This window comes from Amblyomma mixtum, chromosome 10 (assembly GCF_055824585.1).
Source record: "Amblyomma mixtum isolate Tamu chromosome 10, ASM5582458v1, whole genome shotgun sequence".
Taxonomy (NCBI): domain Eukaryota; kingdom Metazoa; phylum Arthropoda; class Arachnida; order Ixodida; family Ixodidae; genus Amblyomma; species Amblyomma mixtum.
The window spans coordinates 2,739,781-2,767,560 of record NC_143021.1 but is presented as its reverse complement, the minus strand read 5'-3'; the positions used below and the strand labels follow the sequence as shown (position 1 = coordinate 2,767,560).

Sequence of the window (27,780 nt, the reverse complement as noted above, 5' to 3'; positions counted from 1 at the left end):
AATTTATTCTTCCTTGAGAGCACTGCTTGATAATGAAAGGCAGGCCAAGTAGAGACTGCAGCCCATCTGAGCTGCACTCAGTTGTGGAAAGAGCCTATGCATTGCCATACGCAAAAATTTTGGACGCAAGAATATTTGTAGAGAAATAGTTTGAATGAAATTTTCTTTTTATATTGCAAGATTTCACTATAACAATCAATATATCCTCAAATCTCCAGACAGCAGGCATGGATTCCTTTGCTAATAACGTTTTTGCGCTCTTCAAAGGCGTTCCCCATTCGTTTCTAGCGGCCGTCTTCACTGCTCAATGCGAGCCATGGAAACGCCATAAAAGAGATTTCGCTAAATATCGGAAGAATTGAGCAGAACCTGCAATATTTCTATACCAGTAACTTAAAGTTTTTCAATATTCAACCCTTTTGTCCTCGAAAGTTGGTCATGGAATGCATAATTGTGTCCTCTATTCTCTTCCACTCACAAGGCGAATACAATATTAGTTGGGCTGACGTGGCTTACTTATATTCACACTATAAAAGCCATGAAGCAGTCATAAATGTATTAAAGCGCTTTTTATAGCAGCAGCTTTTGCTATAACCCCACATTGCTCATGCCGCTCCGTTGCCGCTTCGCACCTAGCGGCAGCTTCTGACCATATATCACACTTTCTGGTAAACTGCACGGCCAGTAAAATGGTATTACAGGAGTCTGGTTCCACTCATATTGCGCATTTTGCTCATATTACTTCAGTCGCCAACCTAAAAAGCAGCACAGCAACTGTGGAACCAAGATGCACAGTATTGGTCTGCTCTTCCTACACGTCACGTTATAGCATTCAAATGTTCTACTACTTTCGGGTGCGTTTTCTCACCGATCCTAATAAAATTAAAATAATATATTCCCTTTTTAGCACAATATGCGAAGATTTCGTTGCTCCTGACTGGTCCTTTCGTGCTTTGCGCTGACATGTTTTTTCATGCTTTGCTACACTCTGTGCAGGAGACATACGCGCAGGCTCCGCCCGGCGGGAGCTTGCTGAAGCTTCGCAGCGACGACGGTCCCTGCGCCCACGAGCCCGTCGTGCTGCGGGTGCGCGTCCCTCAATACGTCCACGAGCCGAGCGCCGCGCTCATCATGGCGTCGCTCACAAAGGGGCTCTGTCCCGTGGTGGGCGCCAGCGCCAGAGGGCAGGCCTCTTTCGGCGACGACACCCAGGAGTTCCCCCTCCACGACAGTGGCCTTGGTGAGTTGGAAGAAAATGTCCCTTTGCGTCGGTGACGGTTGGCCTCGAAAATTGTCCACAGCACGTCATCACGCTTGATTCATAAGAAAGCTCTCGAAGACACAGAAAGTTCGCGTCTGCATACACACTTCATCACCCAATAGAATGTAAACATTACGAGCAACTTTACCGGCTAAAGTGGTGAAAGGCGAAAACCTGACTGCTGCATTCTGCTACGCGATTGTTGCCTTCAGGTTCTGTTAGTGCACTAACTAACTGCCACTAAATGACGCTTAATCTTTGCCTTTAGGAGTGGAACGCGACAGCGTGTTGTTGCGCTGCCAGGGAGTCCACGAAACGCTACCACCCGTTCGGCGCGATGCGTTGCCCTTTGAACGCAACGCTTCTTGAGGAAAGCAAATGGCGCTGTAATTCTCTGCCATCTCGGTGGACACCTGAACTGCACTGTACAGGAAGGGAGGAAGTGGAGTGAAAGAAGAAACAGAAAGAGGGGCCAAATTGCGCAGTAACTCTCTCACATATTGCGGTGGACACCCGTCCAAATTCTCACGCAGTGACGTCACGACCATTTCGATCAATATGAAACACGGACAAATTTCCTAACACGTCTTGGTCACGACAGTATGAGCCATTAAAGGCTCTCGCCTTAAAAATAGTCATTCGTAATTTTACGGCAAGTTACGCACCCTTTTGGCCCCGAAAACCCACATGAGAAGGGTGCTAAGTCTTAATTCCTAGAGGGTGGAAAATGAGGGGCCTCGAGGGTGCTAAAACACAGGTTATGCGAATTTTTTTTAAAGGGGTTTAACGCACCAAAGCAACTCAGGCTATGAGAGACGCCGTAGTGAAGGCCTCCAGACAATTTCAACCACCTGGGGTTCATTAACGTGCACTGACACCGCACAGTAGACGGTTCTTTATCATTTCGCCTCCACCCAAATGTCAGCACTGTGGTGAGTGCTCTCTCTCTGGTGAGTATCCGAACATCATAACCATTGAGCCACGCTGGCGGCTGGAAGTTAAAGGTAGAAACAGTTTATGCGAGACTGCTCTGCATTCTCTGCATGTAGCAGCCGGAAGCATGAATATGCACATGAGCGCACCTGCGCAGTTTCGTATTTTAGAAAAAAATAACGCAAACCCAGGAGCTATATCTGGTGGTACGCTAACCCTCTACAGATGCTTAGCATATCGCGGGCCATAAAGTAATTACGCGTGATCGTTCAATGTTTTGGCGACGTTTGTGGTGGGCAGTTATTCCAGGTTTGGGCTAGTTGATTCATGCTGCTGGTTCATGCAGTGTGAAAAATGAAAAGTTCGTGGGCGTTGAAAGGTAAACTTATGAACAAGACAAGGAACAAATTGGTAGTCAGCGCCCATCTTCCCCGTAAGTAAATCGTGCCCTCAGCCTCTTTTTTTCGCTCTGATTGTCTAAGGAGCCCTGAATAGAAACATGTGACTATCGTGACAATGGCGTAAACAAAAAGTTCACAGAATGATGACAATATTCGTATGACCATATTACAAAGCAGGTTTTGTATGCTTTCTTGAATTAATGAAGTTTTCCTTTTATTCCAAAAAGAGTTGGCAGTTTTCATATAAACTTTTCAACCAAATTGAACATATTTAATGTGATGGCTTTTAGGCTGTAATCCTCCAAAACCACCCGGTTGCTCCTGAGCAACATTTTTTGATTGGTGGAGAGTTTTTCGATCTCATGGACACCACCAAATTTGAATATCTGTGGGCTTGAGTATCCTACAACCTTTCTTTGGATTATCATACGGGAGTATGCTAACCCGAAGCAGACTTGCCCCTGAATCCATCCACTTATCCTCAATAACGTACCTTAATACACAGGCGTGATCCCCAATAATCGAGAATAATTCATTTCCTGGGGTGGGCCTACTTCCAGTATTCTGGGCCTCCATTGGTATAATTTCAGGGGTGGGGGGGTGGGGAGGGTGCAAATTTTAAATCACCTAGGAATGTGGTTAGGAATGTGGTTAATAATCCTCCAGGCGTTATTCAAGAGTTTTTGTCAATTTTCGTATTTGCTTTATGCGATTTATATAGATTTCATTTGAAACGTTAATTTTAATCACATTTTACAGCAATGCAAAGGGGGAAAGTCAGGAGCAGATAACAGTATTATGCGGGACAAAAGTGGTGTACTTCCTCGAATACCTTGCCTCCCCCTTTTCACCTCACGTGGGCCCGATGGACCGCTCCACCAACCTCTCTGCAGCCCACCCTCTGGCCGCTCCTCGCCGCCCACATCCGACACATCCAAGGGACGCGTGGCCCCACTCCGCCACCGCCGATAAATAGCGCCCACCAAACGGGCAGATAAGAAGGCTCGGACTTGAGCTGAAAAATAAAAGTTATCTCTCTCTCTCTCTCTCTCCACGGGGCGGGAGCCGGAGCAACGAAAAACTGCGGCACGAAACATTGAAACTTGCCAACCGACATGCCTGCTGATAATAAAGGTCATGCACTGGCTGTCTCGATCCCAGATGCCGCTTTTAGATGTCGCTGCAACGCAGTTTTCCGTTGCTTCAGCTCCAGCCGCGTGGAGTATACCACTTTTGTCCCCAATAGTACATCTGTTGAAGGACGGAGGGCATATTATGCTAGAAAAACTAGCCGCCATGCATACAAAATGCCATATCAACTCACGCCTACCAGAAGTGTAGAAGAACGCTAGCATCATGTTAATTCTTAGAAGAACACGCTTCAAGGTCTCACAGACCGATCGGCCGGAAGACCGATCACAACTTACAGACCGACCGATTACAGACAGATCGGCGTCCTTAAAACACCGCCAGTTTACAGGAGGTATTCCAAGGCCTCAAATGGGAAGAGAGGGGGAAAAGATTTAATGGAAATAACCAATTACTCTGCGAGTCGCTGATGACATTGCCTTGCCAAGTCACTCAGGAGGTGAACTGCAAAGTATGATGAATGAGTTAGACAGGCAGAGCAGAATGGTGCGTCTAAAAATTAACAAGCAGAAAGCCAAAGTAATGTACAACAGTCTTGCAAGTCAGCACTGTTTGCAACTGGTAGTGATGTTCTGGAAGCGGTAAGGAAATACGACTTCTTATGGCTGGTAGTGACCGCTAATCCGGATCTTGAGAAGAAAAGAAGTAGAACAATAAGAATGGGGTTGAGTGTATATAGGTGCTCTCAGATCATGAATGGCAGTTTACCGACATCCCCCAAGAGAAAAGTGTAAAACAGCACTTTCTTACAGGTACTCGCCTATTGGCCAGAAACGTGGAGGCTAAGTAAATGGGTTCAGCTAAGTCAAGGACAATTAATGGAGGGAGATACGGAAAGGAGAATGATAGGTTTAAGGTTATGAAACCGGAAGCGGGAGAAGTAGGTGAGGGAACAAACGCGGGTTGACGACATTCCTGGTCGAAATCAAGGAGAAATAAATTGGCTTGGGCAGGGCTTGTAATGCGAAGGCAAGATAAACTGCTTGCGCACCAGACGCCAACTCGTCCTTTGTGCGCAGTTTAATTTGATCAGGATCGATGCTGCAGGCGAAGACGCCTATCCCAACGACGGCATCTACACGGGCCAGCTCACCAAGCTGCGCGGTAAGGGACGCTACCGGATCGTCATCGAAGTGAAGAACAAGTCGGACACCGTGTTCCTTGACTGGGCATCCGCCAAGGTTGCCCGAGCGAATTTTACAGGTATGACCATATGGCCCTTCACTCTCAGTTAAGCAATAATTTTTGTCAAATGTTTAGGGGAATATCCCGACATGGAGTGGGTTAATACTTGTAGACAGTTGCACTTCATACCCAATACGTAGACCACACCATCTAAAGACCGGCACAAAAACTAGTTACGAAGGGGTGACATTGAATTATTAAACAATTAATGTATTAAACAGTGATCGCTTTAATGTACGATATACACAATTCTTCCAGAACTCAAAAAGGACGATAAAAAGCTATTAGTGGGCAGCGACACTGCATTCTCATTTTGTTAACTTGCGCTCATCCCTGATAACACATGTAACATCAGCTATGTTGCATTATGCTATGTTATTTTTATGTTATTATTTATGTTATGTTATATTATGTTATGTTATTTCTCTTTCGCTGCGCATGCTCGAAGTGCACTCTTTTGCTTTCAAATATGTGCTGTGTCCATTGAATAAAATCCGTTGTAAGTTTGCGCCCGTCCCGTACCTTGTCTCGCGTGTGTGTGTGAATTATTTCTATCAGCTCTTGTAAAATATATTAGCCATTGTTTCAGCATTTACGCTGCACATCAGTCTAAACCTGTTTGTTTCTCTAAAATGTTTCCATGTAATGATCTGTTTACTGCATATGCTATCTATTTTTCTAATCAATAAATTCTATGGTTTTTCTTTTCTTTGTTAACTGTGATGTAAGCTAATTTTGCTTTTACATAATACTTACTGTTTATGTATCTTCTGCCTTTTCAAGATCTATCATGTTCAAGAAAAAGTAATTCTTTGAAGACATGCGATCTGAATAATTGAATTTTTGTTGCTGTCTGCTGTGTGTTAAAGATATGTTTGGCAAATATGTGTGTGTGAATGATATGTTATGCTGCCTTGAACTGTGGGGGCACAGAGACACTGTCAGGCATTTTGGCGGCTGGAAGTTAAAGTTATCTGCCCCCACACGGAGAGAATCCGTGAAATAATAAACATTCAAATCAAATAAAAAATCTCCTAAGGCGACGCGGGATTCCCATTTGACCAACCATGGTCCCATCTCTAGTTATTGATCAATTCGCTCTCGCCCTACAATATGATAGCCGCCCCGGTTATCTTATTGAGCAGAACGACTGCTCCGGTGTAGCGATTGCCCCGAGTTGGAACCCCGGGCCTGGACAAATTTTTCAATAACCACGACATTTTTGAGAAAGCTGTATTATTTTCGTTTGTAGCCGTACGGCTGTGGTTGGGAGGATGGAAATTAGTAATTACTCCTTTATTGCGCAATACTCGAAGTTAACTGCTTTATAACAAGGTCCAACGTGAAAGTAACATTTTGTGACCAAAGGACTCCCAGTGGGGATTTGGCCGAAAAAGCTCGAGTCACGTGGTTTTTAAGCCATGCTGGTTAACGCAACTTTGAAGCCCTGAAGCCATCTAGTGCGAGAACCCTCGACCTCCCCCTTCAAATTCTTTTGGTCTTTACTGGTGCTTCGCTGCCTGCAGAAATCTTCCATATAGCTCGGGAGCATCGCGCCGATATGATACGAAAAAAGTATACGGAAATCCACACGTTTCAAAATTTGCAATGTGGTAGCGGACGCAAATTAGCAAGAGACGGTACTGGACCATCACAGAAATGAACAAGTCGGAAACCGTGTTCTTCGCCGGGACATCCGCCAAGATGGCCCAAGCAAATTCTGCAGGTATGACCGGAGGTATGAGCGCATGGTTTCTGTAACACGGGATACAACAGAAGAGCAAACATACGTCACCAAAACGAGCTCTTGATTGGGGCCATACTAGCGCCCAGAGAGAACTGGACAACTTGTTGGCAACGATAGCAACTTACTTGGCAGTCGTCGAACAGAATGCCAGCTGGTATTAGCCGCGTTAATTTTAAAACTGAAAAAGAACATTAAACGAAAAGTAACCACAATAGCCTCGACAGGAGTAGAATCATTTTGGCATGGGTGCAGTCATTCGAGATAGATGTGGCCCCAACTCGTCGAAAACAGTCATATAGAGGAGTGTCGGCACCATTGAGAATGAACAAACTTTACGAATTGAGATTTGCTGCATTACCAGGCTTATAATTTCATCGACCTAAAGCTTTACAATGCCGGGAAATGTGGGAAGAAACGAATGCAGACAATGCAAGTCAGTCGGTGAGAATAGAAAAACAGCGTCCCTGAACACTAATAAAAAGGATTGAGGCGCAAATATCAGTTCCTGGCGCCGCTGTAGTCCTGTCGCTTCGTCGGATGCCACTCTGAAGTCTTCCCCAAGTCGACGAATGGTTTTGTACACGCTGAAGAATCGGAGCTAAAGCTTTCCACTAAGTCCACGGCAGCGAATACGCGTCCGCAGCCACGCTGCGCGTCGTGCTCCTTCCCAGCGCTGTAGGTAGACGGCAACATCAAGGTTATGTTATTCTGTAACCCTAGCCATCAATACGTCGAGTGTGTTCGTGTTCTGCCGGCCATGGGCAGGCTAAGAGGCCTCATCTTTCTGGTCTCTTGTACTGGGGTACTGTAGGAGAAGACGACGTTAGGCAGAATGACAACCTAAGTGCTGTATTTAGCATCGACAAACACAATGCAACCATGTATGCCATGATCTTGTTCACACGCTCTGTAGGCCCTTAGTCAGCAGGTCGTACGCAGTTTTCCTCCGACGGCTTGTTTGAATGTAGCACAAGATATCCAGACCCCGCTCAGCCGTAAACGGTCCATCCTTGTTCGTTATGAGTATCTTAGGGCGCCGTGTCACAGAAGAATGAAAATTCAACGACAAAATTTGAGAAACTTGAGCGATAGCGCTACGTGATAATGCCCATATATGCGCAATTGGTCTTCCTCGACTTTCCATTCATAGATCCTGGTAGTCCTGATACCACCATGGCGCCGTGCTGTAGCGGTTGACCAATGCGCCACTGCCGCACGATTGGAAGTGCTGCCTCCGGTGAAGCTTTGAGACCCCGGCTTCTCTTGGCAACCAGTCTCTCGCAGTCAGTCATTATTTGAAATACCAGTTGCCATGGAGGGCAGTTTTCTCACAATCCGTTGGGCATGCTGTGAAGGAGTCACAAGAACACCTGACCTAGGTGCCCACCTTGGTTGCTTCTATGGGAATTTTTCGCTAAACGACGGCGACATTAATAGCAACGCCCGCTTTGCTTCCTCACGGGCTCCTCTGCGCTATCGCGTCAGAATTTCGCGCCATCGGCAGGACTTCTTGCCTCAGCGTAGAAGATCCAGTATTTGGTCGCTACCAAGGTCCACAAACCAAACTTCCACAAGTTCACTTCCGAAAAGGACCAAGCACGTCCATGCCGATCTCTTCACGGGGATTTCTATAGCGTTCAGGAATCTTGCTGGTAGGGTGCGAGGCGTCTTTTGTCGCTGGCAGTCCGGCACGCTGTTTTCACTTAAAGTGCGCCAATGGTCGTTACTTCCGGCCAGTAGTACTTGTAGTAGTACTTGATGGCGGCTGAGGCTGCAAGAAACTCGAGGTACCCAGTTGCCGGCTCGTCGTTTATAGGCTCTAAAAATTCTTCGCGAAGACTTGCAGGTACAACAAGGAGCTAGGCAAGCGGTTTTGTTTGTTGCGGAAATATTCTTAAAAGGGACCTCATTCTTTATGCAGAAGGAACCAAATTGCCTCGTTAACAAGGCTGGGAGTGCGTTAGCCTCGCCTTCCAAGTATTCTATGCGCAATTGGATGTCGGGGTTCAAGCGTTGCCGCTGCGCGAAAGTGATGGCACTGATATTTATTTATACTGTAAAGAGGAAGATGCTTAGCAGTCGCAGCAACAGAACCGATGCGCGGCGCTAGGCGAGAAGAAGACGATCGGCAGCTGAAGCATCAGGACCCGTCCTTGCCCGCTCTAACCGGCCTTCACAAACAGTCATCTCTTGCCAATAAAGGCCGTTACATCTTGGTGGAGGTTGCGGGATCCCGTCCTGGAGCTACGTAACCGGACTATCACTACCCCCATGCCTGCCAACGCCAACCAGCCAGCCAGCTCTTCACCGGCACCCGTCGCTTGCCATGAGGCGCTCCGCCAGCGCGACCCTGCCGTCTTCAGCGGCACGGACGATCACGATGTGGAAGACTGGTTGTCCTCTTACGACAGGGTGAGCGCACATAACCGTCGGGACGACACTATGAAACTTACCAATGTAATCTTCTACCTAACCGGCGTTGCCCACCTTTGGTACCAGAACCACGAATCGGACTTTACCACCTGGACCGCATTTAAAACCAGCTTCTCCGACATCTTCAGCCGTCCTGCAGTACGCAAACTTCGCGCCGAGCAGCGTCTTCGCGTTCGCGCACAGCAGAGTGGTGAATCATACACCAGCTACATAGAAGATGTCGTCAATCTCTGCAAGCGCGTCAATGCGTCCATGGCGGAGGCCGATAAAGTTAAACACATTCTGAAAGGAATCGAAGATGACGCTTTCAATATGCTTGTGGGCAAAAACGTCACATCTGTCACCGAAATCTTCGACCACTGCCAAAGCTACGATGAGCTCCGCCGACAGCGCGTTTTCACTCGGCAGCCCTCTGCACAGACAGACACAGTAACTAGCCTCAGCATGACGACAGAGGACAGCTCGCTACTGCTCCAGATCAAGCAGTTTGTCCGTGAGGAGGTTGCGCGGCAGCTGTCGCTTCTTCCGACTGTTTCGGGTCCATCTACCCTGACTCCGACACTTCAGCACGTGATCCGGGAGCAAGTGTCCGAAGCCCTGCCACCGGTTTCCTCCCAGCCTCCCGTCGCTGCGCCACTTACCTACGCCGAAGCAGTCAGGCGTCCCCGCCCAGACACGTTAGTTTCATACCAGCGTCCACCGCAGTCGACACCATTTCGTCCTGCCCGGCCACCACCGCAACGTTTCCGTCCATGGCGGACACCGGACAACCTACCCATCTGTTATGCCTGCGGCATTCCTGGCCACGTGATGCGTCACTGCCGCCGCCATGTTTTGCCCCCTGCTGCCGATACCGACCCTCATGTTTTGTCCCCTGCTGCCGATACCGACCCTCGTGGTTACGCCTACGGCCCTCCCCAGCATTTTGATCGCACTTCGTCTTCTGAGACCACTGGTTCCTCCGGTCACAGCCCCTCTATTCGCCGCCGCTCTCCATCTCCGCGTCGCCGCTCGGTTTCCCCGATGCGCCGTCGTCCCTCTTCCCCTTTGGAAAACTAGTGCCCGCAGTTCCGGAGGCAAGAACTGCGTGCTCGTCGCCAAGCTCAAGACCTCGACTTTCTCCGGCCAATTTGATCACCGTTTCTGTGGAGGGCACCGATGCTTTTGCGCTTGTTGACACCGGTGCTGCTGTATCTGTACTCAGTGCAAAATTATGCCGCCAGTTACGAAAAGTGATGACTCCGCTATCTGGTTTTATGCTTCGCGCCACTAATTCGCAAATTATCGCGCCTTTGGGGGCCTGTACAGCCCGAGTTGCTATTCAGGACGTTGTGTACATTGTTGAATTCATCGTCTTCGCATCGCCGTCTCACGACGTCATCTTAGGCTGGGACTTTCCCAACATGAAGCTGTCATCGACTGCACTCGTTCCGAAGTCACCCTTCTTCCCTTCGGCGACGCCTCTGTAAACGCTTCCATTAATCCGTGCTCCAAGTTGACTGTGGCTGATGACGTCGTGATCCCGCCGTGCTCTGCTGTCCTCGTCTCTGTTCATTGCGACTCTGCATCCAACGGCCCTGTCATCTTCATCCCGTCCGACTCCTTCGCTTCTCGTCACTGTCTACCCCTGCCATTCGCCGTGCTTACCGTCTCAGCCGGCTGCAGCGCCATGCCCCTGACGAATCCATTCATGTGCCCCTCTACTCTTCTTCGCGGTGAATGCCTGGGACGTGTCCAGCCTTTCGCCTCCGTCGTCGCCTGGGACCCTTATGAGGATGACTCCTGCCGCATGCAAGTGTCTTCGCTTACTTCTTCCCCACCGTCTCCTGATTCCGCTCCCGAAGCCGCCTTTGCGCGCTCAATCGACGCGAATCTTTCGCCACCGGAGAAGACCCAGCTTGCGGCCCTGCTATATAAGTTTCGGTCATCGTTTGACTTCTCTCACCACCGTTTGGGCCGCACCTCAGCTGTTACCCATCGGATCGACACTGGTGCCCACTCGCCGTTGCGCCAACGCCCATATCGCGTCTCGGCCACCGAACGCCAGGTTATCGACGCCCAGGTAAATGACATGCTGCAACGTGGCGTCATACAGCCATCGCACAGTCCTTGGGCTTCCCCCGTCGTCCTTGTCACCAAGAAAGATGGCTCTATACGCTTTTGCGTTGACTACCGGCGCCTGAACAAAATCACCCGCAAAGACGTCTATCCGCTGCCTCGCATTGATGACGCACTTGACTGCTTGCAGGGAGCTGAATTCTTTTCTTCTTTAGATCTACGTTCGGGTTATTGGCAAGTCCCGATGGCCGACGCTGACCGCTCCAAGACAGCCTTTGTGACGCCTGAAGGGCTGTATGAATTCAACGTGATGCCCTTCGGACTATGCAATGCCCCTGCCACTTTTGAGCGGATGATGGACACAATACTGCGCGGCCTGAAATGGAAAACATGCTTATGTTACTTGCACGATATCGTTGTTTTCTCCCCAGATCTCCAGACTTACCTCGTTCGCCTGGAGCAAGTTTTGAGATGCCTCGCGACAGCCGGGCTTCAACTCAATTTAAAGAAATGTCGCTTCGCCGCTCGCCAGCTGACTATTTTGGGCCACGTCCTGTCGAAACAGGGTGTCCTTCCTGACCCAGCAAAGCTTCGTGCTGTCTCTGAGTTCCCAAAGCCCTCTACAATGAAGGAACTTCGCAGTTTTATCGGCTTATGTTCTTACTTCCGACGCTTTATCCGAAATTTCGCTTCTATCATCGCGCCTCTGACTGCCCTTCTTCGTGGCAGTAGCGACCTATCAAGCTGGAGTCCTGCCTGTGACGAAGCGTTCATCACGTTGCGCCGTCTACTTACCTCTCCGCCCATACTGCGCCACTTTGACCCTGCTTCTCCAACTGAAATCCACACTGATGCCAGTGGCGTTGGTATCGGTGCTGTTCTTGCTCAACGCAAACCGGGGTATGCGGAGTATGTTGTTGCATACGCGAGCCGCACCCTGACGAAGGCAGATTAAAACTACTCAGTCACCGAAAAAGAGTGCTTGGCGATCGTTTGGGCGATCGGGAAATTTCGGCCTTACGTATACGGCCGGCCTTTCGAGGTCGTCACGGACCACCATGCCCTATGTTGGCTGTCCTCCCTAAAAGACCCAAATGGCCGCCTTGCCCGATGGGCCTTACGCCTTCAAGAGTACGATATTCGTGTCATCTATCGCTCTGGAAGGAAGCATAACGACGCCGACGCTTTGTCTCGTTCACCTCTAGCCAATGAAAGTGCCTCTCCTCCCGCCATCGACTGCGCCTCCTTGTCATTGGACGATATGCTCAACGAGCAGTCTAAGGACCCTTGGATCACTTCTCTTGTACGCTATCTTTCAGACCGTTCTGCCGTGTCGGTACCGCGCGCACTCCGCCGTCAGGCTGCCCACTTCACTATTCATGATGGGATTTTGTACCGCCGAAATTATCTCTCTGATGGCCGCAAAGCACCGCCGTGACCCGCAAGCTGGTCACGGCGGTGCTTTCAAGACCTACAACCGGCTTCGCCTCCGCTATTACTGGCGCGGCATGTATAACTACGTTCGAAAATTCGTCCGTTCCTGCCCCGATTGCCAGCGCCCCAAGCCGGGTCATCACCATTCGACCGGCCCTATGCAGCCTTTGCCTTGCCCATTCAGGCCATTTGAACGAGTTGGCATTGACCTGTATGGACCACTTCCCTACACTGCCGCAGGCAACCGCTGGGTCATCGTCGCTGTTGACCACCTAACCCGGTACGCCGAAACAGCTGCCCTCCCAGCTGCTACGGCGCGGGATGTTGCAGCCTTCCTTTTGCACCATTCCATACTTCGGCACGGAGCCCCGCGTGAACTGTTGAGCGACCGTGGGCGGGTGTTCCTGTCAGACGTCGTTTCATCTCTTCTGCAGCAATGCAACATTACTCGCCGCACCACTACTGCCTATCATCCCCAGACGAACGGCTTGACAGAACGTTTCAATCGAACGCTAGGTGACATGTTGTCAATGTACGTGGCGGCAGACCATTCTAACTGGGACGTCATCCTCCCCTTCGTCACATATGCCTACAACACCGCTACGCTGAGCACTACTGGTTTCTCACCATTCTTCCTTCTATACGGCTGTGAACCATCCTCGCCGCTCGACACTATTCTTCCGTACAATCCTGATTCGTCGGAAACCACAACCGTATCTGAAGCCTCCCGCCACGCTGAAGAGTGCCGCCAGCTCGCCCGGTCATTCACGTCCGACGACCAAGGGAGCCACAAATACCGCTTCGACCACTCCCATGGCACAGACACTTTTCAGCCGCAATCCCTTGTTTGGCTCCGTGTGCCTTCTGCTGCACCAGGTCTCTCTACCAAATTGCTGCCAAACTACCACGGACCCTACCGTGTCCTTGAGCGCACTTCTCCCGTCAATTACGTTGTTGAGCCCGTGACGCCATCATCCGATCTCCGACGACGTGGGCGTGAGACCGTCCACATTTCGCGTTTGAAGCCATACTACGACCCCTGCGTCCTGTTGACCCCCTAAATCGCCAGGATGGCTCTTTTTCCCCCGGGGCCAAATGTAAAGAGGAAGATGCTTAGCAGTCGCAGCAACAGAACCGATGCGCGGCGCGAGGCGAGAAGAAGACTATCGGCAGCTGAAGCAGCAGGACCCGTCCTTGCCCGCTCTAACCGGCCTTCACAAACAGTCATCTCTTGCCAATAAAGGCCGTTACAATACATTAAAGCCCCTCTTGGGATATTACTTGAGGGGTGGGTCGTTACGACCTCTCGGTAATTGTTTTCAGTGAATGCCTTGAAGTGAGTTGTATGGGTGTGGTGAGCTGCGTCGGCAAAAACGCGATTCCAGTCCTTGGATGTCTGAGGAAAGAAAACGTTAAGATGCGCAATATCATGTATGGATGATGGGTAAACGGCTTTTCCTTCATTATGTCGAACAGGAACGCGGTGACCTGGTATGATAACTGAACGTGCAGTAGATCAATGATAAAATTTATTGAAGAAACAGTCTGGTAGTTTCACGGCTTGAAACGAGGGACGAAAGATTAGATTCTGCTTTCAGTTTGGTGACGCGTCAATTGAAAGAATAATCCGAGTGAATGAATCTCGCCGCAGTATTTTTAACAGATTCAAGGGTGGAAGAAAGATTCGACTGGTGAGCGTGCCAAACTACGCTTGCGTATGCCAGTTTCGGACAAACGAGGGTGTATAGCGGGAGGAGATAGTCGCATGTTACTGCGTAAGAAACCAAGCATTCGGTTAGCATCGTTAGTAGTGTTTAAAATGGGGGGGGGGGGGCGTAACTGGTTACATCAAGGTATTTGTAGAAAATTACTGCGAAAATTCCTGAATGGAACATATAGCATTTTGTCGACTGCCTACAGTGAAATTAAGAAAAGTTTTATTAGCATTTAGATGCATCAGCCATTTGTTGCACCACACTTCAATGTAATTTAAGTCTGTTTGCAGGATGAGAATATCGTGGTTGTTAGTGACAGGTCGATAGAGAACGCAGTCATCGACAAAGAATCGAATATTAGAAGTGATACGACCCATATTTAAACATGAGAGGCCTTAACATGAGAGGCAAAGGCCTTTTGTGGGGAATTTCGTCAAAAGCTTTCTTAAAATCAAGAAATAATGCTTCCCGTGGTATGAAGGTCTAAATTATACCTCATGTCATTGATGAATAGAGCCAGTTGTGGCTCTAGAAAGGTGTCGCCATCGTCACCTTGGGGAGACGCATCGAGAAGGGCGTGTGACACGGACTTTAAAGGCTTGTAAAATGTGGTATCGTAAAACTCTTTGAGTTGTAGGCTCCAACGTGCGAGGCGGCCTGAAGAGTGTTTCAAGTTGCCAAGCCAGCATAACACCCGACGGTCACTTACAACTTTGCATGGCCTTCCCTAAATGTAGAGGCACAATATTTATGTGGCCTAAACGAGAGCGAGGCGCTGTTTTGCCGTCGTTTTCTGTCAATGGAGTGCTGGACTTAGTTAGGACCCCACCCACGATCCGCTCCGGTCTTTTTTTATACAATAAAAATTTAGGCACACTCTCTCTGTCGTCTTTATTGAATGGTGACCCTCTCCATTTGTCAGCGAGACCCGCGTAGGCGATAACCTGCTCTGCTTCGTTCTTTCTCTGGACGAGCAGCACGCCGAGGCCCGAGCTACTGTCGTAATCGTGAAGCTCAGTTTCTTCTTCTTGTTTAATGTGAGCCTGAGCAGACGGTTTCTGAGAGCGATGTTATAGTTTCTTGAGGCGTTGCGTTGTTTCCCATCGGAGCGCTACATATGCTTTTGTCAGGCGTCAAGCAAATAGTCCCAAAAATCATCGAACAGCTTTTTTTGTCCGCGGAATGTGCAAATTGTGTGCTAGCAGCTATTTTCTATAGGTCCGGGCGTACTCCATCCTTGCTTAAAAATTCACTCAGAAGCAGCACCTTCTGCTACGCAAAGGCGCACTTCTCTGGTTTCAGTGTTACCCCAGGCGACTTGATTGCCTCCAGCACTATGGGAAGCTTTTTCAGGTGCTCATAGACGCTTGATGCCAAGACAGTGATGCTATCGAGGTATACTAGCCAAATGTGCACCTTCAGCAGGACCTCCAGGACATCCATCAGGACAAATCTGCACCTCCAGTGCGACCTTTGACGAAGACGAAAGCTGCTAGCTCTAACGGTGAAGGCTTAATATATATTCGAGCCTCTTCCTTGGCAGTGCCTGGTTGTGGTTGAAAGTGGACCCGTATTCTTGGTTTGGCGAGTATTTTGAAGATGGGTCGATAATGGCGAAGGAGTCTCGAAAGCCGGTGAGTCCGTCAAGGAAGCCAATCGTCGTGCACTTCAGCCTGTATATTCCTGAAATGCGCAATGACGATTGCAGTGCAATGTCCTCGATCTAAACTCCAATGCGTGTTACGCTCTATGATACATTCAGTGTTCTTGTTATCCCCGGTAACCACGGGCGCGATGACGCTTGACCTAGGTGGTGCATCCTCTCTCTCATCGACTTCTCTCAGGACTGCGTGATGGTAATGGGCTGATGAGGATTGCTGGTCACTGGCCAAAGTCAATAAAGAAAGACGTTTCGGGAGCGCTACGGCTCCCTTGTTCACTATGAAGCAATCGGCGCACGGATCCGTCCTTTTGTAGCACTCAGTAGCGTCTTTAATGATTTAGCATAGATAGGATGTAGAGTCCAGTCATTCCTGTTTAGTGTATTAGACGATGTCTGTATGATAAGCGACTCAAGATTCTGCCGTGCTGATGTGTTCTTTTCTGTTGTCAATATCTTTACTTGAACCCAGTTAATCTCGTGGCCGGATTCTTGCACATGCTCGGCGATGGCGTTAGATGTTACTTTCTGGCTTCGGACGTCGTTCTGGTGCTCTCTCAGGCGTCTCCTAAACTCCTTTGTCTCACCAATATATATTTTGATGAGAAATCGGCGCAGTCAATTTCATACACTACGCCTGGAAACCTTTCACGAGGGAGCCTGTCCTTCACATTCACCAGTTCTGTTCGCACCTTGCCAGCGGAGACGTGCGCGATGTCTGTCTCGCTAACACCTATTTTACGTATAATGGCACCTTTTACCAACAGACTTTCGGCACAGCAATGGGAGCAGCAATTTCGGTGACAGCGGCGAACATCACGACGGAAGTCATCGAAAAGAAAGCTTTAACTACTTTCCAACCGCGACCAAAAATATTTCTAAGATACGTGGACGACTGTTTTTTGTGTCCTGGAGCGCAAGCACATGGCCCTTTTCTGGACCACCTGAACGCCATTGAACCCTCAATCAAGTTCACTGTTGAGGAGGAAACCGACGGCTGCCTCCCATTTCTGGACACCACGGTAACCCGTACTCCGACTGGCCTTTCATTTAATGTTTACCGCAAACCTACGCACTCCGGAAGATACCTACATTTCAGTTCTGTGCACACAGTGGCTCACAAACGGTCTGTGGTTGTCTCCCTGATCAACCGTGCCAGACAAGTCTGCAGTAAAGACGGCAATCTAAAGAGCGAAATGAAAATAATAGAATCCGACCTGCGAAGAAAAGGCTATCCTCTTTCCTTCATCAGGAACACCGAAAGAAGAATGCCAGCGAATCAGCCTGCCTCCGAAGAAATCGAGAGCACAGAAAAACCAAAAGAAAAACGAGCTGCTGTCCCATACGTAGCGGGAATTAGCGAAGCGCTTGCACGTATTTTCCGCAAGCATGGTGTCAACATCGCACACGTCCCCGCTGGCAAGGTACGAACAGAACTGGTGAATGTGAAGGACAGGCTTCCTCGTGAAAGGTTTCCAGGCGTAGTGTATAAAATTGACTGCGCCGATTGCTCATCAATATATATTGGTGAGACAAAGGACTTTAGGAGACGCCTGAGAGAGCACCAGAACGACGTTCGAAACCAGAAAATAACATCTAACGCCATCGCCGAGCATGTGCAAGAATCCGGCCACGAGATTAACTGGGATCAAGTAAAGATATTGACAACAGAAAAGAACACATCAGCACGGCAGAATCTTGAGTCGCTTATCATACAGACATCGTCTAACCCACTAAACAGGAATGACGGGACTCTACATCCTATCTATGCTAAATCGTTAAAAACGCTACTGAGTGCTACAAAAGGACGGATCCGTGCGCTGATTGCTTCATAGTGAACAAGAGAGCCGTAGCGCTCCCGAAACGTCTTTCTTTATTGACTTTGGCCAGTGACCAGCAATCCTCATCACCATGATTCCCGACCAGACGGTATGCCGTCAAACCCTCGACTACATCAATTTGCGCCATCAGTGTGGACAACCGGCCATCACCGGAATTCGTCGTTTTGTAAGCATCTCGGCCAGCCTCGCTGCATTTCGCACGCATTTGCACTTCAACCTCAATTGCAAGTTTTCTAAAGTTATCCCGAAATTATTGTGTCTGAAGAAACCCGTCAAAACCCGCTTCGGTCTCCAGGTCGTCGCAAAGGCCCAACGTCAACTGCTTCAAGCACGCATAGAAGAATGCAAGCTAACAAAGAAACGCCTGGAAACGGACTTGTTCTTCGCAAAACGCCAGCTGAAGGTCATCGCTCCCGACATTCTTGCCAGCGTTCAATTAGTCGCCAACCAGGAAGTACGCAGAAGAGAGGAAAAGCACTCGAAATCACAAGAACAGAATATGCAAGCGTTACTTGCTGAAAAAGAAACAAGCACTGGGTCAACAACGATCTTCGAGACAAAGAACTTGTCATCCTACAATCTGAAACCTGCTGAAGCCAAGCTACTCAGCCGAGGTTTGAACTTCAACCAAGGGAAAGTACCGAACCCACGAAAGGTTGCTTGCGCCGTCGAAAGAGCGGTGCGACTTCTCGACCGAGACGTTCAAGATGAAGTAAGGACGAAGGCGATAGGTGTGCTGTCTCGTATGAAGACGTCACCAGACTACTCCCTGCCTCAAGACGAACGCAAAGCAATTCGTAGCCTACAGGCCAACGATGAAATTGCAATTCTTCCTGCGGATAAAGGCAATGTCACTGTAATCCTTGACCGCTCTTCGTACCGGGAAAAAATGGAAACCTTGTTGCAGGACGAGAATACCTATCGCCGACTACCAAAAGACCCCACATCAAAGGTGCAGACGTCTCTTCAGAAAATGCTTGCAAAAATCTTCGAGGGCCTTCCACCATCCATGAAACGCCTCTACTATCAGCTGCTATGTACGAACGGCTCGGCACCCGCCATTTACGGGCTTCCAAAGGTTCACAAAGAAGGCACCCCTCTACGCCCAATACTAGACTTCAGGAGGTCTCCTGTGCACTCGCTGTCACAGTACCTTCACGGTGTTTTGGCTCCACTGGTTGGAAAGACAGAAACAAACGTCAAAAACTCGTCCGATTTTATCAACAAGGTAAAAGCCATCGTCCCTGAAGACAGCGACATGCTCGTGTCTTTCGACGTCTGCTCACTATTCACCAGCGTTCCGGTCAATCTGGCCGTTGAAGCTTGCAGGCAACGCCTTGAAGATGATGACTCGTGGCAAGACCGGACCCCTTTCGACGCAGCAGAGCTATGCGAGCTATTGCGCTTCTGTCTCGCTAACACCTCTTTTACGTATAATGGCACCTTTTACCAACAGACTTTCGGCACAGCAATGGGAGCAGCAATTTCGGTGACAGCGGAGAACATCACGATGGAAGTCATCGAAAAGAAAGCTTTAACTACTTTCCAGCCGCGACCAAAAATATTTCTAAGATACGGGGACGACTGTTTCTGTGTCCTGGAGCGCAAGCACATGGCCTGGACCACCTGAACGCCATTGAACCCTCAATCAAGTTCACTGTTGAGGAGGAAACCGACGGCTGCCTCCCATTTCTGGACACCACGGTAACCCGTACTCCGACTGGCCTTTCATTTAATGTTTACCGCAAACCTACGCACTCCGGAAGATACTTACCTTTCAGTTCTGTGCACCCAGTCGCTCACAAACGGTCTGTGATTGTCTCCCTGATCAACCGTGCCAGACAAGTCTGCAATAAAGATGGCAATCTAAAGAGCGAAATGAAAATAATAGAATCCGACCTGCGAAGAAACGGCTATCCTCTTTCCTTCATCAGGAACACCGAAAGAAGAATGCCAGCGAATCAGCCTGCCTCCGAAGAAATCGAGAGCACGGAAAATCCAAAAGAAAAACGAGCTGCTGTCCCATACGTAGCGGGAATTAGCGAAGCGCTTGCACGTATTTTCCGCAAGCATGGTGTCAACATCGCGCGTCCCCGCCGGCAAGGTACGAACAGAACTGGTGAATGTGAAGGACAGGCTCCCTCGTGAAAGGTTTTCAGGCGTAGTGTATGAAATTGACTGCGCCGATTGCTCATCAATATATATTGGTGAGACAAAGGACTTTAGGAGACGCCTGAGAGAGCACCAGAACGACGTCTGAAACCAGAAAGTAACATCTAACGCCATCGCCAAGCATGTGCAAGAATCCGGCCACGAGATTAACTGGGATAAAGTAAATATATTGACAACAGAAAAGAACACATCAGCACGGCAGAATCTTGAGTCGCTTATCATACGGACATCGTCTAACACACTAAACAGGAATGACAGGACTCTACATCCTATCTATGCTAAATCATTAAAAACGCTACTGAGTGCTACAAAAGGACGGATCCGTGCGCCGATTGCTTCATAGTGAACAAGGGAGCCGTAGCGCTCCCGAAACGTCTTTCTTTATTGACTTTGGCCAGTGACCAGCAATCCTCATCACCATGATTCCCGAGCAGACGGTATGCCGTCAACCTCTCGACTACACAATTTGTGAAATGCGCCACGGGCGTTGTGTATCTCATCCCGCTCAAGTGTGGTCGCGTGTTTGTGGGCCAGACAGGACGCTGCGTGAATGAACGCGCAGGGGAGCATCAGCGTTCAATTAGGAACAAAGAAGGAGCGAATTTGCCTGCTCATTGCATTGCATGCAACGGTTGTGAGCCACTGCTAAAAAGTATCAGAATTCTGGGCAGGAGCAAGGACAAAGTTTCCCGTGAACTTCTAGAGGCAAATCACATCAAGGCAAGAGGTGATAACTGTGTGAGTGACACATCCGTTTCTCTGTACAACGCGGAAAAGAATTTTTTGGAGCGTTTCTGATGGTTTGTCGCGCAGGGTTTGATTTGCCTCCTTATCCTCTCCTTGCCCTCTTTGTAGGCACGTGTGCACACTGCCTATAAAGCGGCACTGAATCTAATAAACACCAGTTGATAGTTTGCGCTCTTTCAGTCTCTCTCGTGTGTTTTCCTGTGTGTGTCTTTTGTGCGCAGTTCGAACCTACAAAAGAAAGCGCTGAACACACAGTGGGCAGGGCAGGAACATTAAAAAAGAAGTCGCTATTTCGGTAATGATGATTACATCTGAAATCACAAATCTTAATATTGAAAATAGTCTATATTCACACAATCATTCAGGTGATACCAAAAGGCGCAGAGTATATCCAATCCCTTTATAAATTACGAGAAAGCATTTGACTCCCTTAAAACCTCAGCAGCCATGCAGCCATTGCAGTCAGGGTATAGAAAAGCCTTATGTAAAAATACTGTAACAGCAGCCGCATCCATTAAGGATCTTACACCCAACTTTTCTGAGTTCCTGCCCTGGTTTGAATCACCGCTGTCAGGAGCCCTCCACCCTGAGGGGACGAGCAGTCAACCTGGGCCACATATTTCCGTGTGGGTGCACATCTACATAGTACTCCACGAAGTCTGCAACTAAATTCTAATAAGAAAAGGGTGTCAGACAGGGAGACACCATATCACCAATGCTATTCACCGCCTGTTTACAGCAGGTGTTCCGAAGAGTGGATTGGGAACAGTTGGGAATAACAGCTATGGAAGAATACCTACGTAATCTGCGATTTCCTCATGACATTGTCTTGCTAAGTTACTCAGGAGGTGAGCTGCAAAGCATGATTACTGAGTTGGGCAGAGCAGAACGGTGGGTCCAAAGTGAACATGCAGAAAACCAAAGTAATGTTCACTGATCTCGCAAGAGAATAGCAATTGATAACTGGTTGCTAGGTGTTGAAAGTGGTTAGGGAATAGGTCTACTTACGGGAGGTAGTGACGGCTCATGACAGGAAAATAACTGCAAGGATAAGAATGGGATGGGCGCATATGGTAGGTTCTATTAGTTCAGAAGTAGCAGTTTGCCAATAATACAACAGCTGTGTCTTACCTGTACTCCCCTGTGGAGCAGAAACGTGGAGGCTAGCGGAACGGGTCCAGCTTAAGTTCATGACACCGCAGGGAGCTATGGGAATAAAAATGATAGGCGTAAAGTTAGGAGACCGGAAGAGGCCAGAGGGTTTGGGAACCGACTCTGGTTAATGACATCCTAGTCGAAATCAAGAGGAAGAAATGGGCTTGGGCAGGGCATGTAATGCCAGCGCAAGATAACTAGAGAATGAAAACTTAGCAGGGGGCGGCAGAAACTTAGTTGGGCCGATGACATTAAACTTGCAGAGATATGGTGGCCGCAGCTGGAAAAGGACGGCGTTGATTGGAGAGACATGGGAGAAGCCTTTGACCTGTAGTGTTCATAGTCAGACATGATGAAGACTAGCGGCAACTGCAGCAGTGGCGTGTGCGATCCGAAGTGGTGGGTGCCGGTTCGAGTGTGGGCGGATGAGATAATGTTTGCCAGGATGCGGTGGCCGCAGCTGGCAAAGGACCGGTTTAATTGGGGACACATGGGGGAGGCCTTTGCCCAGCAGTTGGCATAGTCAGGCTGATGATGATGACGACGACTTGGTGTCAACTTCATTAAAACTTCCTGTTGGGCGAGTTGGTAGTTCATATTGAATTAGAAATATTATAGCGCAAACAAAGACACGGCGTGTGTCTTGACGCTTGTGTGTGTGTTTCCTCTCTTTTTTGTCCGTGTCTTTGTTTGCCCAATAATATTTCTAATTGGTGTCAACTGCAGCGGCGGTGTGTGCGGGCCGAAGTGGTGGTTGCCCGTTATAAGAGTCCGGTAGAATGGAGGCGGCGTGGCCAAGTCGCTTGCGCCTTGTCAGAATTGAGCAGGGGAACCGCTGTCAGACATCCTATTATGTGTTTCCCCGTCAGACAGGTGTACCCAGAAGTACGCCACCCTAACAGCCTGCACTCGCTGTTTTATGCTCTGTTCCTTTTTCCCCGCTTGCCCCGTTGCCGCTCGAGCTGGGGCTTCGGCGCCAATCCTGTCTGAGGCACTTTTGGTCACGTAGCCATGAGTGGACATGGCTAGTTTCCATGCCGTGCTTTCGGGTGTGTAGCTGCAGAGAATGCTGAGTCTATCGCAACATATGGAACCATCATGTTCCACATGCTTTCTATATGAGCCATACGGAAAGTTTATGTAATCGGAAGCGTTATAGCGGCTGAGGTGCCTTTGTGGTTATGGTGCTCGGCTGCTGACCTCGAAGAGGGGGGTTCGATCACAGCCGTGGCGGTCGCATTTCAGTTTGAGCGAAATGCTATAGGCCCGTCTACTGTGTGATGTCAGTGCACGTTAAAGACCCGAAGTGGTCGACATAATACGGAGCCCTCCACTGTGGTGTCCCTGATAGCATCCGTCGTTTTGGATACCTAAACCCCAATTATCGAAGCCAAACATGCGATGACACACTACAGGGATCGGATCAACGTATCGCGCACAGCAAGCAGACATGTAATATGCGCACTCTTCGCTGTCAGTATGTGAAACGTGAATTGAAGGCCTCAAAGCAATCAACCACGGCGTACTTCTACGCATACGCTTCTAGGCCAGGCTGGTATCTCTAAGACAAAGAGTTCGCTGCTGCTCCTTTTTACTCAAAAACAGTAAAAAGCGGAAGACTGGATTAGTTGGTTTCCCATAATTAAGGAGCAGCGCACCTGTGTATTGCTCTTCAATTTTTTAAGAATGCCGAAAGTCAGCGCGTGAAGCAAAGGACTATCGTCTTCTAAGGTGAACATTGCTTTTAGTGGTGCATCACCCCATCGTCTTCCTAATCGTTTGTCCGTTTTGCGCCTTTACATCGCGGCGAGCATGTAAATATTTTGTAGCAACGCGTGGAGAGCTCTGCTCTTCAGGCAGCGGCATTTCTCAGGGTCTACGGAGAACCGTTCGACGGGCGCTTTCCTGGAGACCTCGGCGGGGCACCCGCTCGTCGTTCAGAGGGTGCTGAAGGAGGCTGACGTTCCACCCGGCAGGATTCGTGACCTGACGGCCGCCTTCCATCTGACCAGAAACCGGCCAGCAGCCCGCCTCTCCTGGACGGCTCCCGGTTCGCACGCCTTCCAGGGCTCCGGTAATTTTAAGCTCTCTAAGCCTCACGCTGCAGTCTACGGATCATGCCGCTGAAAAAGACAACTCTAACAGCTCATTTCTTAGAAATTGTATACTGCATTGAAAAAGCTTTTAATTCTGAATGCATCCGGCTCTCAGTAATGAATATTGACTAAACTTGTCCTTGAAAAATTTTCAAGTGTTTTTTACACGGCCGTTTTTGTTCCGCAAGTGCGGTCTCTACGGCGCGCCTGCCTGTCCCTGTTTAGATATTAAAGAAAACCCCACCCTTCGGTTTCGAACCCGTGCAGAGCCTACTCGACAATAGCGGTCGCTCATGTGAACATTTACATACATTTCCAGGGCGCAGCAATCCGAAAGTTTAGCTGGATATGGCCAATGTGGCTAAGTGAGAAGGCAGCAAAAATTTCAGGAGCCCTCCACTACGGCGTCTCTCATAGCCTTAGTCGCTTTGGGACGTTAAACCCCATAAACCAAACCAAACCAAGCAACACAGCTAAAGCGGCGTCTCCACGGAGATCTGAGGTACATGCACGCCCACCCAGCGCCGCCCCGTGCGAGGTGTCAAAAAGGGGCATGCATCTCTACCGGCCTGCTGCTGGCTGGCTTCCCCATCTCAAGCCCACTGAAAGAATTTCCAGCCGTGAAGAAAAGAGTCCGCGAGAACTAAGCGCACTATCGCTTAATGAACATCGCGAGAAGATTCCAACATTTGAGCGTGCGCGGGCTCAAATGTTATGTAATGATGTGAAGAAAGAAATGTTATGTAAAGAATTTTGTTATGTAAAGATCTGCTCGCCATGCTCGTGACTCACGCCGCGCACATGCGCTGGCTGGCTCCGGTATACGCGCGTGCATGCTAGATGGCGCAGGCGCACAGCGAATATTTTCGAAGCGAAAAGCTCCACTTCTCGCATGCAAAGCTGAAGGTGAAATCGCGCCTATATTTGATCTCTAACTGGAGGCTCGCTGGAGGTTTGGCTGGGCCGTCATACCACGCGACTTGTCGCAGCTGTTACCGCTCATTCTGCTGCTGCGCCGACCGCCGCTCCGACCGCTCGCTCTTGCCAGTTGTGTCACGTGATTTACCACATGATTCGCTCTTTGCTGAATAAAAGCAAGCGCTCGCTGTCTAGACACCGCTGAGACATGGAGCCATAACCGGCCACCGAGACGAGTTGATGGACTGAGAATTGCAGGCGCCGGGCTGCTTCCAGCGACCCCTATGATAGAGAGCGTCACGAAGGCGCGTTGGCTGGAGTTAAGTCCCGAAAGCGGGCTTGTCTAGTTGATGAAACCGATGAAGATAGGGAGGTGCAGTGGTAAGCGATATGAGAAGGAACAAACATTTCGCACAGAATTCTAAATTATGGACATATCTCTTGATGAATTTTTAAATAACCTTTGGATACTACACGCAAGAGGAAAAATAGCTAGAAAACAGAAAAGGCTGGGCTTTTCACACATATTTATGTAGTCAAAAATAAATTACTGCTGAAACCTTGTTCTTTCTCATATTTCTCACGACTGCACATCTGAAGAAGCAGCGGCACAGGCAACAAGAGTATCTCTAGCGGAAAAGGGCAGCGGATTCTGCCAACGTCTCCGCGTCGACATCGGCCACTGGTTCGGTTGCGTTTCGCTCCGTGTAACCTGGGTGAGCCGAGTTGATCGACACCGTTTTTTTGGAGGCGGGGTTAGAGCACGGCAAGGGCCACATTCCCAGGCCTGAGCCCGGGCCTGGCACAAGCTTGCCACTCCTAGCGCTGACTCGACCCGGGCCCGCTACATTACCACTGTACTGAGCCCGCACCCGGCCCGGATACGGGCTCATTACGGGAGCAATTGAATAGATAAATTGCGGCGCGCAAGCCGTCTCGCGGTGCAAACGAAGTGGCCAGCAAAGGCGCTCATAACGCAATAACATATGGAATAAAATTGCTTCGTAAGCACAAAGTAAAAAAAGAAGATAATGCGTATCGTGCGCTTGGCTTCTTCAAAAGTGGTCTGTGAATAGCCCCGAAGTCCTGAGGTGCTAATAAAAGGGATTGCATACGCAGCAAACTCTATTACCGGTGGATTTTTAACCAGTCATGTTTTTTACGACCTCGAAGCCATAGTAATTACTTTTCTTATCTTTTTAATGTGCAGCATTTTGCGCATTTAGTTTACGGTCGGAGTGGTCCCGTTTCTATGGATTAAAATAAATTAAGCCTTTACTGCAAGAGGCGAATGGCTCTGACTGAAATAGCAAACGCATCTGTTTGTTGTGTAGACAAATGTGTTTGAAGACCCAAAAAGTGCAGAACCAGTACGCTCTGTGCAGGTGGCGTTTCCCAGAGCTCGGGTATGTGTTTACAGGAAGTAAAGGCACACTGTCCAATATTATCCTGAAACGCACCACTACGCTTCGAGCAATCAAAGGAAGGTCCTTCTCTAGCGGTTCTTCTGAGAATTGAAATGTCGAGTAATGAGGAGCAACCAAGAAACGACCTAATGCTCAGCGCCTTCTTATAGATCCGATTGCGTATGCATCCTGGTAGCAGAAGCAGCATGATTCAATGGCGCTCTGTGTGTGCCGCCGCGGTGGCTCAGTGGCTATGGTGCTCGGCTGCTGACCCAAAAGACGCGGGTTCGATCCCGGCCGCGGCGGCTGGAATTTCTTTGGAGGAGAAATTCTAGAGGCCCGTGTACTGTGCGATGTCAGTGCACGTTAAAGAACCCCAGGTGGTCGAAATTTCCGGAGCCCTTCACTACGGCGTCTCTCATAGCCTCAGTCGCTTTGGGACGTTAAACCCCCCAAAACCAAACCAAAACCAATGGCGCTGTGCATTTTATTAGGCAAACGCACTACTGAAACGAGCCGCGTGTCAATCATTACAATGCTTCACTAGAAAGGCCGATGTAGTGTTGCCGGCTGCAGGATTTTGCGCCTTTTGTGACTTCTTTCCTATAGTCCAACGCAGCCAGGCATGCTCGTCCGAAATTTCTTGGAGACTGCACTTTCAGCGGCGCTGACTAAATATAGTCCACAACTGAGTTGTCTGTCATTCCGTATGCGACAAAAGAAAGATTCTAGTACCGGGGTTCCTTCGTTTTTCTGGCGTTCGGGGCAACAGCAAAAAAAATGGGCGGGGTTCTACGTGGTTTGAACCTAGTTATATGAGCGAAAGGTCGGTCAAGGATAATGTCCACTGTCTCCGATCATATTTCAAGGTCAAGGGTCAAAGGTCAAGGACAGGTACCCAATGGTCGTAGTCACAGGATCACGTGGTCGTGCTACCATATCTGGGGCCATACCACCACGCAGCTAAGTTCGGTTTAACCGCGTGAGGCATTGAAGGTCATCCTTTCATACACATCGAAAAGAGAAGTTATGCCCCGAGGAGTAGATCTCTCGCTCGAAAAACTGCTGCGTGCAAGTTCTTTAGGGTTTGTAGTGTCAGATGACTCTGATGTAAAAAAATGCGTGTTTTTTATAAAAACTGGTTGTAAATTAAGGCTGGCCCGTGTCGTCTTCTACTCTGTCTTTCGTTGGTTTCGCACCGTAGCACCCACAGTAAACTACTTTAGCAATTCGCCCAGCTATCCATCCTTCTTCAGTGTATTGTTTCATTTGCTTCGTAGGTATCGAAAAGGGCGCAGATGATAACGCCATGTTCCATTGCCGTTCATCTAATTCACTGTCGAGGCTTCAAATCCCGCCTAGAGCACTGCACGGGCTACCGTGGGCCCCGGAAAATATGCCCGGGTGTAGATTCATTATTGCGGAGTGAAATACATGTGTGGAGCAGCGACGTGGCTGAATCAGGGCCA

At 49.0% G+C, this 27,780-nt stretch overlaps 1 protein-coding gene across 1 annotated transcript; it reads left to right on the top strand.

Moving 5' to 3' along the window:
* Positions 1-836: 836 nt before the first annotated feature.
* On the top strand, positions 837-24,018 carry LOC149324993 (calcium-activated chloride channel regulator 1-like). Its single transcript, XM_089564160.1, has 4 exons — positions 837-854; positions 997-1,240; positions 4,792-4,947; positions 23,765-24,018. The coding sequence occupies exons 1-4, from the start codon at positions 837-839 to the stop codon at positions 24,016-24,018; spliced, it is 672 nt and encodes a 223-aa protein (XP_089420286.1).
* Positions 24,019-27,780: the final 3,762 nt, after the last annotated feature.

Bases quoted from the DNA above. Each gene is read 5' to 3' on its own strand.
- LOC149324993 (XM_089564160.1), top strand. The intron at 1,241-4,791 runs GTGAGTTGGAAG...TCGATGCTGCAG, and splicing joins CCTCCACGACAGTGGCCTTG to GCGAAGACGCCTATCCCAAC. The intron at 4,948-23,764 runs GTATGACCATAT...GGCATTTCTCAG, and splicing joins TGCCCGAGCGAATTTTACAG to GGTCTACGGAGAACCGTTCG.